This window comes from Aquila chrysaetos, chromosome 16 (genome assembly GCF_900496995.4).
Source record: "Aquila chrysaetos chrysaetos chromosome 16, bAquChr1.4, whole genome shotgun sequence".
In the NCBI taxonomy this organism is placed as follows: domain Eukaryota; kingdom Metazoa; phylum Chordata; class Aves; order Accipitriformes; family Accipitridae; genus Aquila; species Aquila chrysaetos.
In genome coordinates, this window is record NC_044019.1 from 29,783,966 (window position 1) to 29,796,061 (window position 12,096).

The 12,096-nt window shown below is 37.6% G+C and overlaps 1 protein-coding gene across 3 annotated transcripts in view; it reads left to right on the forward strand.

Annotated features, from left to right (window-relative positions):
* The window catches only part of KNL1 (kinetochore scaffold 1), a 32,450-nt gene extending 20,590 nt beyond the window's left edge, over positions 1 to 11,860 (forward strand). For all 3 annotated transcript variants that reach the window (XM_030039705.2, XM_030039706.2, XM_041129274.1), the window contains exons 14-26: positions 1,105 to 1,220; positions 2,735 to 2,825; positions 4,323 to 4,439; positions 5,083 to 5,170; positions 5,928 to 5,996; positions 6,418 to 6,457; positions 6,575 to 6,676; positions 7,134 to 7,234; positions 7,527 to 7,595; positions 7,741 to 7,850; positions 8,449 to 8,567; positions 9,900 to 10,022; positions 10,134 to 11,860. In XM_030039705.2, the coding sequence (XP_029895565.1) occupies positions 1,105 to 1,220; positions 2,735 to 2,825; positions 4,323 to 4,439; positions 5,083 to 5,170; positions 5,928 to 5,996; positions 6,418 to 6,457; positions 6,575 to 6,676; positions 7,134 to 7,234; positions 7,527 to 7,595; positions 7,741 to 7,850; positions 8,449 to 8,567; positions 9,900 to 10,022; positions 10,134 to 10,239 (1,251 nt within the window). In that variant the 3' untranslated portion in view covers positions 10,240 to 11,860. The remainder of the gene's footprint in view (positions 1 to 1,104; positions 1,221 to 2,734; positions 2,826 to 4,322; positions 4,440 to 5,082; positions 5,171 to 5,927; positions 5,997 to 6,417; positions 6,458 to 6,574; positions 6,677 to 7,133; positions 7,235 to 7,526; positions 7,596 to 7,740; positions 7,851 to 8,448; positions 8,568 to 9,899; positions 10,023 to 10,133) is intronic.
* The last annotated feature ends 236 nt before the right edge of the window (positions 11,861 to 12,096 follow it).

Genomic DNA, 12,096 nt, shown 5'->3' on the forward strand with positions numbered 1-12,096 from the left:
GGTCATAGAAGCAGATCAGGTTGGTCAAGCAGGACCTGCCTTTCATGAACCCATGCTGGCTGGGCCTGATCCCCTGCTTGTCCTGCACATGCCATGTGAGCGCACTCAAGATGAACTGCTCCATAATCTTCCCTGGTACCGAGGTCAGGCTGACAGGCCTGTAGTTCCCCGGATCCTCCCTCTGACCCTTCTTGTAAATGGGCATCATGTTGACAAGTCTCCAGTCATGTGGGACCTCCCCTGTTGATCAGGATTGCCGATAAATGATGGAGAGTGGCTTGGCAAGGACCTCCGCCAGTTCCCTCAGTACTCTTGGATGGATCACATCTGGTCCCATAGACTTCTGAGTGTCCAGACAGCGTAGTAGGTCACTATTTATTTCCTCCTGGATTATGGGGGGGTATATTCTGCTCTCCATCCTTGCCTTCCAGCTCAGGGGGCAGAGTACCCTGAGGATAACTGGTCTCACTATTAAAGACTGAGGCAAAGAAGGCATTAAGTACCTCAGCCTTTTCCTCATCGCTGATGGCAACGTTCCCCTCTGTATCCAATAAAGGATAGATCTTCTCCTTGGCTCTCTTTTTATTGTTAACATATTTGTAAAAACATTTTTTGTTGTCTCTTACAATAGTGGCTAGATTGAGTTCTAGCTGAGCTTTTGCCTTTCTAATTTCCTCTCTGCATGACCTAACAAGATCCCTGTACTCTTCCTGAGTTGCCTGCCCTTATAATGTACGCATGTTTTTCAAGTCTTCATCTAAAAGGAGGTTAACCTCTTTCAGTTTCTTTTTTTTGAGCTTTAGTGATGAGGCATATGTCTCAAAAGTGAGGAAACATGGGGCGTTAAACTGGAATGAGCTATCTAAGGTTATATGACTAACTTGTCTCAGAATGAAATTGGACAAATCCAGAATGAAAAGAATCATTTAAGTATGTCAGGCTGCCTCCATTAGTGTTTGTTTGGGTTTTTTTTTCCTGTTCTGCAAAAATAAAGCTTCTGGCCTTTTGCTGGTTTCGTACATAAGTTGATTGGAAGTCACTGTTTCTGAAAAATATGCATCTTTTTTCTTTTTCTTCACAATTTTTCCCTCTGTTTTTCCCCAGTGTGCGGTCAGTGCACCACCTACTCCAGAGGACCTCCTTTACAGCCAATATGTTTATCGCCCCAAGCTGCGTATTTATGAAGAAGATTGCCAGGCCCTTTCCCAGATGATAGATGAGTAAGTGTTTTTTCCGTCACCGGGTATATCAGTAATTTTATTTTTTCAGCTCTGGTTGCATGCAAAGTGGCCTGAAGGAAGTTAATGCATTACATCTGGGAAAAATAAAAAAATGATAGCCTACTTTATGCTGGTAGCCAGTCTATTACAGATTTAGACAGTATAGGGCTAACTCTTGGGGAGGAGCTGTGGTTATGGAGATAATTAAAGTTTGGTTTTCCTCAAGTAATTTATCTTTTACTAATAGAGTGTTTCAGTTGCACATCAGAAGAGTTAAACTTTTAAAATTGTATCAAAAATGATCAAACATAGAAAGCAGAATCGTAATGTTGTCCGAAAAGCGGATTTGTTTCCTGGTGTGCAACGAGCCAATAATCACACACTCAGGAGAGACATTATTTATTTCATATTTGTGCAAAGATGGGTGCTAGGTGGTAATTCCACAAAACTAGCACACCACACCAAAGAAAAACAATGCATTTATTCTGTTACACGATTAGTAAAAACCTGCCTAAATTTACATTCATTGGTTAGTAGTCAATATCTCATCTACTATCGGCCAGTTATATTCAAATTAGCCTTGCCTGCTATGTAGATTAGCACGCATGTGCCTTGCAGGTGTGGGAGGGCAAGTTCTTCCAGCCTGGAATTGAGTCAGTGGTCGTGATCTCCCCCTGCCACCTTTACCTTTCCCCCAGTTCATGCTTCTTTGGCAATCATCTGGCCTTCAGCGCCTTCTGGAGCAGTATGTTTCTTTTTATCAGTCACATCCTACATTTCTTAGGTCCAGTTATCCTTCCTGTTATCTCAAGAATGTTTCTTTTCTCTCTGATGGACCTTGAGTATCCTTGCCAAGTTGGCAATGCACACGAAACAACCTCAAAACATCAACACCTAATTGTTCCAGGGTATCCTTATTCTATGAATGCCAACTGTGTGCCTTCCTGATTACAGCCTTACATGTTAATTCGATATATACGAAATAGATCTTGCACAAAATAGACCATTCTACATCTCTGAGTTGTTCTTCAACAGGAAGAGGTTACAATCTGTTGTTTGTTCTTCCAGTGTTTATAAGATTGAAATACAGTTATCATGACTTGTTTTCTTATCTGAAGGACACTTCTGGTCTGATTCATTATACCTTTTTACAATTTATGTGTAAAGTCAGGTTTTATGATAAAATTCAAAATTAGTTGTAAGATTTTTCACAGCCTCGTTAGCACCACTTCCTGATTCTTTGGCTCTCTAGCTCTCCACCTCCTTGCCCTCAACAAAAAGACTATAGGAAATTAACTTTGTATTATGTGCTAGAGTTTAACAAACACGGCCCCCATTTAATCAAGGCTTTAGAGGGTCTCTACAAGATGTAAGACCCAACTAAATGAAAATATTTACACCTCCATGTTTTAATTAGAAAAGGGGAATGAACTGTGTAAATGCCGATGTGCTGCTTTATGTGTTCACTGCAGTTGCAACAAGACATTCTTTCAATATTTTTTCCCACATTTCAGGTTAAAACTGTATGCAAATGTCCAGGATCAACTCCTGGTGAATGTGAATAAGAGTTTGTGGGAAGTAATGAGAACCTGCTCTGATGAAGAGGTAATACTGCATGAAGAGATAATGTTGTTTCTTGCATAATGAAGAAGTAAGGTTAATTTATATATTCAGATAAATTAAGAACTAGAATCATCACAGAATAACAAGAGGCAGGTAGGTGACACAAGGCAAAATATTTTTGAGTCCAAAACTGCTAAGAGAACTTCCAATATGTCAAAAGAATGCAAGGATATGTGCCCTTTAAAATATATTAAAGGGAATATGTTGCTATAAAGCAGAAAAACTTGATAATTCAAGTTGATAATTCAGGTTAGTTGAGGACAGAAAAGAGAAGAGAAACTTTAGATGGGCCTAAGCAAACGGTGCAATTTTGGAAGGAAAAAACGAACTGCTCTTACTGTAGAGACTCTGTTGCTTCATTGGTGGATCAGAATTGTCCATTAACTTAAATGCTTATTTAGTTCAGAAAGACATGTGATGTTGCAAGACATATAATGAACAGAAAATATGTGTTATTACACAAAAACATACAGGATTTGGAGTGCAACAATGGTGTCATAACGCCAAAATAAAAGATGAGGCCAGAGGGTATTTAAAGGAGAATGCTAATGATAATGGGCACAAAAAAGCACACCAAAGACATTTGCATTTAAAAACCAGAAGCGTTATAAAAGTATCCCAGCCAGAATTGAGAAGGTAGATCAAGAGATTCTGTTTTGCGTGGTTCTAATGCCAAGAATAAAGATCTATTCAATGAAAATCAAGAGTCAAAATTGATAAAAGACAGTATTTTTCATAGTTCATCGTTAGATTGATATAGGATATTGCTGAGGCTAGGTTATTAACTAGATTCAGGAAGAATTATACTTATGAACAATGTGAAAGCAGCTAGAACCCTTAGCTAAGAATAACACATTTGAAAGCTTATTAAGCAAATTTCTACACACTGCAATTAAAATGATACCACCTAGTAGAAATGGGCAGATGGCAAACATTGTAGAAAAAAGCTTTTTGTACATTCCTCTGCAGCTTCTGGATTGACAGCTGTCAGAAAACATTGAACAGCATGATCTGTAGCTATGTTCTGATAAAACAGGTTTTAAGTTTACTACTTTTGGTTTGGGTCCTGCCTGGACTTCTGTAAGCATTTCAGTTAGCCTCCTAACTGTAATGGGGCAAGTGTTCTAAATACACATCTCAAACAACTGGGATGAGAGACATCTAATGTACTTAATGAAGGTGGTCTGTTTTTTTGTAAAAGCATCTCTTTAGTTATTTGTGCAGCTCCCTATCTGAGTAAAGATCTTGTTGATCTTTGCAAAGAAAATCAGTTACTTTAGTAGGTGGCTGTACTTGAATTAACAGGGATTGTCCAGTTTTAAATTTGATTTAATTTGCAAGTGTCATGTAATACTGCTACTAGAGAAATGGGATATTAGGAGGAGCAGAGAAGGAAGGAAGAGTCCAAAGGGTCGATTGAACAATCTTTTGTTGCACATTCCCACTCGCTTTCTCTTCTGTATTTTCCATTCATTGCAGCTGAAGAGCTTTGGAGCAGAATTGAACAAAATGAAATCCTATTTCACCAAGGAGAGTAAAATCTTGGCTCACAATGAGAAAGTGACATTGTACAGCAAATTGCTGCAGAGCGCACAGGTAATGTGCCACAAGGCTGCAGAGGTTTAGCTTTAAAAAAAGGAACTTCCACCATATTTCGTCTGTCTTTGACTGTCAAGTTTAGGAGCCTAATTATTGTATGCAAGTGTGCATTCTTTTGAAAGTTACGTTCTTATTAAATGTACTTCCGTTTTATTTATATGCAAATGTAAACCAGATTGGGACAGTGACTTTCTTGCACTTACACTGCAGGAACCTTCTGCCTAAGGGTTTTGGCAATTAAAGTAACAGAGTGAAAAATGGGAGTATTAAAGGAAATGCCATCAGAAATTAGCTCTTTATACTGTAGTAAAGTCAGTAACTAACAAGGAAATGCAGAAGTAATGCATTGTGATAGGCATCAGAAATTTGCATGTGTTAAAAGCTCTAGGAATTTATTTATTTCCATGTCTTATCCCTTCATAAGAAAAGTCATTAGGAAAATACATTGTTAAGTATCTAGTACTTTCTTACACATGGCTACTGCCTTAATGTTTGTCAGTCTGCTTCTTCCTTCTAATGACAGATTATATCAGCTTCTTTAATTAGTTTCTTAGCAAGCAAAGAAGCACATGGTGGTCCCAGAAGACAATTCAGCTTTTTAAGAAATGTCATTGACTTGAGTACAATTTTCCCATCTTAGGAACAACATGGAAAGCTACAGTCAAGAATAGAAAAGGTGGATGAATTGCTCAAGGAGGCAGAGAGTTGTCTTGTTGTTCTGGAAGCAGGTATGTGTTTCTAACCTGGTGACCAATATGCTGATTTCTCTATTTTTTTTCAGAGCTGCTGTTTAAATGGTCAGTTCAAGATTCTGTGTTTGGTGGTTGCTTGGAATTTTACAATTCCTTTGTTACAAGTATTTGCTAGGCCTAAATGCCTTCATTTGTGTCTGCAAACTTGTCTTGTGGGAATCACTTACACATTATATGAAGACCAGGAGTATATCTGCACTGAAATACAGAATTATAATTGTAGCCTATGAACGTGTAACCAAGCTGGCTAAATCTGTTAGCGGTAACAGTACAGCTGCTGGCAGCACACAGTTTAAAATGGGTGTGAACCTGCCAGCGATCCTGCAGGTAGGCAAGACTAAGCTTTGCACTCCAGGACCGTACTGTTTTCAGCATCATAGCCAGATGGTTTAAAACTTGTTCAGCTATGTTCATACAAGCTGCAGTCAGTACTTGGTATTGCTGCATAACAATGCTCTGTGTATTTTCACTTGTTTTCTTCCAACTGAATTTTCTTCCAATGCCTTAAGTAGAAATCAAATTGCAGAGTAGCAGCTTTGAAACTGCAATAAAAGTAGTTTTCCTTGTTATCTGTTACTTTTTGAGGTTTTTGGTAGAAACCCTTCTGGCTTTTTGTACATTTTGCTTAGTTAGCTTTGAAATACTAAGATTTATAGAACCCACGGACAAACAAAATGGAATCTAAGTATTGAATCTGGGAGTTCTGCAGAGACCTGATACTTCTTTCCCATAGATTCTGGCTGGGAAGAATGGGAAGCAGACTGTAGCGATGAAATGGCAGAAGGGAAAAACCTAGAGAAAGGTAATGGTACCAGCTGAATGGCACTTTTTGTTTTGTTTTTTAAATTCTGGAGAGGGTGATACTCAATCCCCACCCTGATATATTAATTCTGGTATGGATGAAAACACTACTGCTTTCTTTTCCGCATTGGCTATAGCTAATCACACAGATGGTAAAGTACAAAAAGGACTGTTTGTCCCCTGGAAAAATGGAGTTTAGAACTTGGTACAGTGTGACTTGAAGAGTGTGTGCCTGGCTATCGTATTCAGCACTTTAATTCTTCAATAATTACTAACCTTTGTTGACCGCATATCTGTATCTAGGTAGGAGTAACAGCCATCAAGTTGAGATCTTTTGTATTGTTAAGAACAGTGACTGCAGAGCAAGTTAGGGCTTTCTTTACTGCTCTTTTCTTTCAAAGCTTTTTTTCCCTTTCTCTTAGAATTGGAAAGCCTCAAAGCCCAAGAAGAGGAACTTCAAAGGTAAGATGTCAAAGGGGATCTAAAGACCTTAAATAACATGTGCACACTTAGGTTTTAGAGGGTTGGTGGTTTTTTAACCAGTGTGCTGCATCTCACGTTGTTGGTTTGTCTTTGCAGAGAACTGTCAGATCTGGAGACTCAGAATGAGCAAATGCTTGCTCAGATGAACCAGCTAAAGGAAAAAGAAAAAAGCTGCCAGGAACTCCTGGAGAAATACAAGTAAGGAAAAGACCTTCAGGTTTTATTTTTATCAGCTGTTTCTGGGGCCTCACATTTGTATATAAATGGTTTTGGGTTTGGTTTTCCTTGTTATATGATTTGGGAAATCTTTGGATGTCCATCTCACAGCCTAGGATAAGCAATAAAACCTTGCTGAACTTCTGTGTGTGATGCACTGTTTTTCTATTAACAACTTTGCAGTGATAGTCTACATTCAGTCTTTCTATATCCAACTCTCCTCCAATTCCAAAATGAAAATTTATGTAAAATGAATAGTATTATGCTTGCGTTCCCAACAGATTCTTACATTCTGTAGGAAAGTGAAAATTTCATTGGTATATTATGTGGTAATAGCTGCAAGTGCACTTAATACTCTGACCTTTGTCCTTCAGATAGTTGTTTTGGTTGGTTGGTTGAAACTTAGGGTGATGGTGTTTTTTCCCGCCCCCCTTTTTAGCTTTACTGAGTGGGAGATTACTGAATGGAGCGAACAGCAGGCAGTCTTTAATTTTCTTTATGATTCTGTTGAACTCACAGTCGTGTTTGGACCCCCAATTGGTAAGTCGCAAAATCGGTAGGTTTCAGTTTTATGAATCTGAAAGGTTAAATAGTTACATAATAGAAACCTAAAGTTTCTATATTTGTGAAGATCTGCTAAAAGGAAACGGAAAACATACTACAGCAGGAGCATGTAAGCTGAGAGAGGTGGCTTTGAATACGTTTATCAGTGGTTTCTATGAAAATTGAGAAAAGTATGTAATGAATGGCTGTTTCTGAAGAGGAAGAGCTGTAACTCCAGAGCTAAGGATGGAAATAACTGCTGTTGGGGTGTTTTTCCTTTTCTTCTCAGATGGTGATGTTTTCAGTGAAGATCCTTCCAGAAAGATAGTTAGCCTGAACTTTGAATCTCTCTTGGATGGTAAGATTTTTCGAGTAGCTTGAAAGTAGCTGCCCTGATAATCTGTTCTTGGGAAGACATCTGTAAGTTTGTGGTTTATCTGCTAGTGCATTATTATAGGGCTTTTAAAAGATTTCTGGCAAGGTGTTTTTCTCTTGTGTTACAGAGGAAAAAGCTCCACCCTCGTCACGTTTAGTCCAAAGACTCATCTTCCAGTTTATTGAAAGTCAGGAATGCTGGCAGGAAAAGTGTCCCACACTGTACTACTTGCCCCAGGTAATGTTCCAGGAAAGCCTGTAAGACTCTGGAAAAACATTAAATCTTTTCTGTCACAGAGAATAGGGCTGATACTAAGAACAAAAGCATCTTAATGAAGGCTTCATCAATGCAAATCATAATCTGCTTCATGAATATTCTGAGGTACGAGGGGAAGTACCTGTCCCTGAAAAGTCCTAAAAGCTGTGGTTTCTTCCTTGTTTGCTGCATTAATGTCTGCCTGTCTTAGTGATTTCTTAAAATCCTTTTTTTTTTTTTTTCTGCTAGTAGAAATTAAAGAATTTAGCTGAATGCCATTCTGCTTCCTAAACAATTAATGGTTTAAATTGCCATGCTAAATTTGGTGTTCCGGCATGTCTGTGTACCCCTGTTGACAAAGCTGAAGGGAGAAACTTAGGGCAAGGAATGTATATTTGTTGTTATGCTTGTACAATTTCATTTTCACATCCAAACTGAGATAGCAGTTAAACTACTCTTTCTTTTTTTTTTCTTTTTTTTTTTTTATTTGTATCATTTCTAGGACAAACTGCGTTTTCAAGTGTCACAGAGTTTACCAGCCTGAGTGCCAATGTGATTGCTTTTCTGATTGCCCACTTAGGTTCTTCATGATGTCTCTTTGGTGGTGAGTCGTTGCAAGATCTTAGGAGAGGAGATTGAATTTCTGGAGAGATGGGGTGGAAAATTTAATCTTCTGAAGACAGATATCAATGACACAAAGTGAGTAACTTCAGATGGAGTTTACACCAGTCCTTCAGAGAGTATTTCTAGATAATCAGAAGCAAAACACTGAAATATTTTCCGTTTGGTTTTCTTGAAATTGAGATTTTATGCAACTCTTTTTAACAATAATCTAATTTATTTTAATACAATTGCACTATAATAACCAAATGTATGGAAATTTAGATGTTCTTGGATTCAGCCACTTCCTTATTATCATATAACCTCTCCTTCCTTGCTGCTTTCCTGTTTGACTTGACTCTCTCACTTAAAAATTTAGGCCAGAGTGTAGCAATGCAAAGGAAACAGCCAAGAGTTTACCTGTAGCTTAGTGCTTTGTTTCTTTTAATCTTCTATTTGCTTCAGCCAAGCAGAATCAGTTGTTGAAGGACAGATGGAGTTAAACTAAAGTTTATTTTCTTTAGTTTTCATTTTCTCATACTACTTCCCGATTTTGTGGCATGTCCCAGTGGAACAAGATAAATACTACTTCACTTTATCCTTCTATTATTGATGTATACCCTTAAGTAAGAAGCACCCAGTTAACCTTGCTCTGCATGCCTTGATGCTGTTCCCATAGGTTATTCTAATTTTGTAGTACCCTTTGCAAGAGTGGTCTTCTACTGCATGCCAAAAATCCCATAAAAGCTATATTTAGTTAAGTCAGCAAAACAGATGCAAGGGCAGCCTGTGCTCAGGAAGTTGCAAATTGTGGGAGATTTACCTGGAAAAGACCTGTATTATGCTTGTTCTAGTTTACACTATCCCAAAGCATATCTGCCTCCTGGGTATTGTGTCCTTGGTGATGGTCTTACCCATATTCATAATAAAATTCAACTCTGGCCTTCCTGCACATGGTCACAGACAAGAGTACTGTGCTAGACAGAAATTTGGCCTGATTTAAATAGGGTTGGATTTGTGAAACAATCTTAGAATTATGGAATTGGAGGTAAATCAGTCCTACTTAAAACTTCAGAAAATTTGAGCTACCTAGGAATATTTTATGTTAACTAGAAAACATATTTTTTATTATTACTCTATACTCTCCCACAATTTTTGAAAGGTTCTGTGAATTATGTATTAACTTTTTCTGTGAGGAAAGTTGGGGTTTTGTATTCTAACTCAGTGTTAGAGTGCTGATAGTATTAGAGTGGAAAGGTTCTTTTAACCTTGTTTATGAACTTACTGTTAGCCTATGTTGGAACTCTTTAGAAGTTATTGAGTTTTTTGCATCAATTACAACATTTGTTTCCACTTCTGGAACCTAATTCAAAGGTGATAGCAGTAGATTTGAGTATTTTGTATTGAACTTTGTGTTTATTTCGCATACAGAGTGAAGCTTTTGTTCTCAGCTTCCACAGCTTTTGCAAAGTTTGAGTTGACCTTGTCTCTATCTGCCAACTATCCATCTGCTTCACTGCCTTTTACCATCCAAAACCAAATTGGGAATATTGGGTGAGTTGAACAGAAAGAACCACTCCATATGACTTAAGTTTCAAAGGTAGGGATGGGGAATTAAATGCTCTGTATTCTCTCAAACATGTGTGATAATTTTATCTTTCCCAGGGAGGAGGAAATTTCTGCTGTTCTCTCCAATGTACCAATTGGTTACCACTATCTGCGGAGAATAGTCAGCTTGATTCATCAAAATTTGCTCCAGGTTCCCAGATGATTCCCTAGATCTATGTGCAGGATGGAAGAAGCCAGACTGGATATTCTTTGATTTTAGTCTTGTAAGAATTCAAGCTCACCAGAATGGGAGTGCTGTTAGCTACTCAGGTCTCTAGTATTCTTGTCTAATAATTGGTTGATATCCAGGATGCTTGGTGTAGGCCACAAGTTTTATAAAAGCAGAGGCCTCTAAAGAGGAGAAGGAAGAATTTCTTGTGTCTTTTATAAATCCAATCTGCCTTTTATCTTCTTTCAGTCACCAGTGATCTTGGCCCCTTTGTATAATCTTTCCCAGTATGGATATTCTTCTGACATAGCATGTCAATTTTGTTCTGGGTTGATTTACAGAGCTCTTGTATAAAACAATGATGAGTATTTTCTAAATTAACATGACTGGAATTTACTTTCACTATCATTACTTCACTACTGCGTAGCATTTTAACATACCATATCACATTTGATTTTTATCAGTTTCCTGTAACCCCTCCCAAACACAGAAACTACAGTCCTGCCTGTGATTAACCAAATAACCTGTAATAATTAACCAGGTGGCCAAAGTCAGAAACACTTTTGTCTAAGTGAAGACTAAAGATCCCTGTGCTTGACCATGGACTTTGCGGTGCAACAGACTCAAAACCATCAGGTTCCCTCTGCGTGATCCTCTCCCACTAGAAGTTTGTTCTGATATTCAGTGTCTTTGTCCAGGACAATCTGTCTCTTGTTCTGGTACATTGTCTGGTTTGTAATGCGTTAGAATTTTAGTGAGGAGACCGAGGCATTTAAATTTAGGAGGTGTCTCTAATATCGTTGGTGCAGTCTAGATTGCTTTTGTATATATTTTTTATATTATGTAAGTTGAGCTGTTGGAACTCATCTAACCCTGATTGAGTTTATCGTGTAGAAGTGCCTACCGTTTCTCAGCTGTCCATTCTGTAGGCAGATGCAAATTTTTGCATCTCTGTAAAATATGTTGAATTTAAAAATGTTTTCATGTGTTTAAGTGTTTATATATTTTTGTCTTTTTATAAATTTTCCTTCTGTTTGGAAGGTGGAAGTTCATTAAACGTTTGAATTATTGCTCTTCCTTCTTCAAGTTGTGATTATTGGCTGCTCTATTTAAACTTGTGACTGAAAATTTGCCTACTACTATTGAAATAACTTTGTTAGCTATTTGGGAGGACTTTTCTTACTATGAACTTGGTTTTGTTTTTATTTTTTTTTCTTGTGTTTCCTAGTGTTAACCTTCTATGGCCTGGCTTTGGCAGAAGAATTTTTTATTTTTTTTTAATGTTAGGCAAATAGTGCCTAAGTTGGAAGTGACTTGGGTATTATACCCGGTATTACTTTTAAATTTCCTGTGGTCATTATATCAGCGTTATTAACCAGTAGAGGGTGCTGCAGCAATACTTCATGAGCATTATCCAGCTCTGGCTTTTTGGTTTGTCTGGTTTAGTTTTCGTTCAGCATATTTCCAAGCTGAAGAGTCTGATAACTATGAAGACTGAAGTGAGTTTTTGGTAGAGTTTATTATATTGCTCTGGTTATTGAATCAAAGCAGCAGATGAAACAAAGCAAAACAAAGCCACACATTTGCAGTAGAAAAAGGGGATTAGGCAGAAATTAAGCAGTCCCTTTTTCATATTTAATTTATATTTGTACTTGACACTCTTATTTAAACTCCTTCCAGGGAGTTAGACTTAAAGATCATAACATCTGTCATCTATAGGACTTGATGTATTACTGTTAAAATCTTCACAGAGAGAATACATTTACAAAAACTATATTATTTTGCAAGTCAAATTTTGATGAGAATGCCATTACTAAAGCTTTTCACACACAGTGCTTATTGTAACCCTTG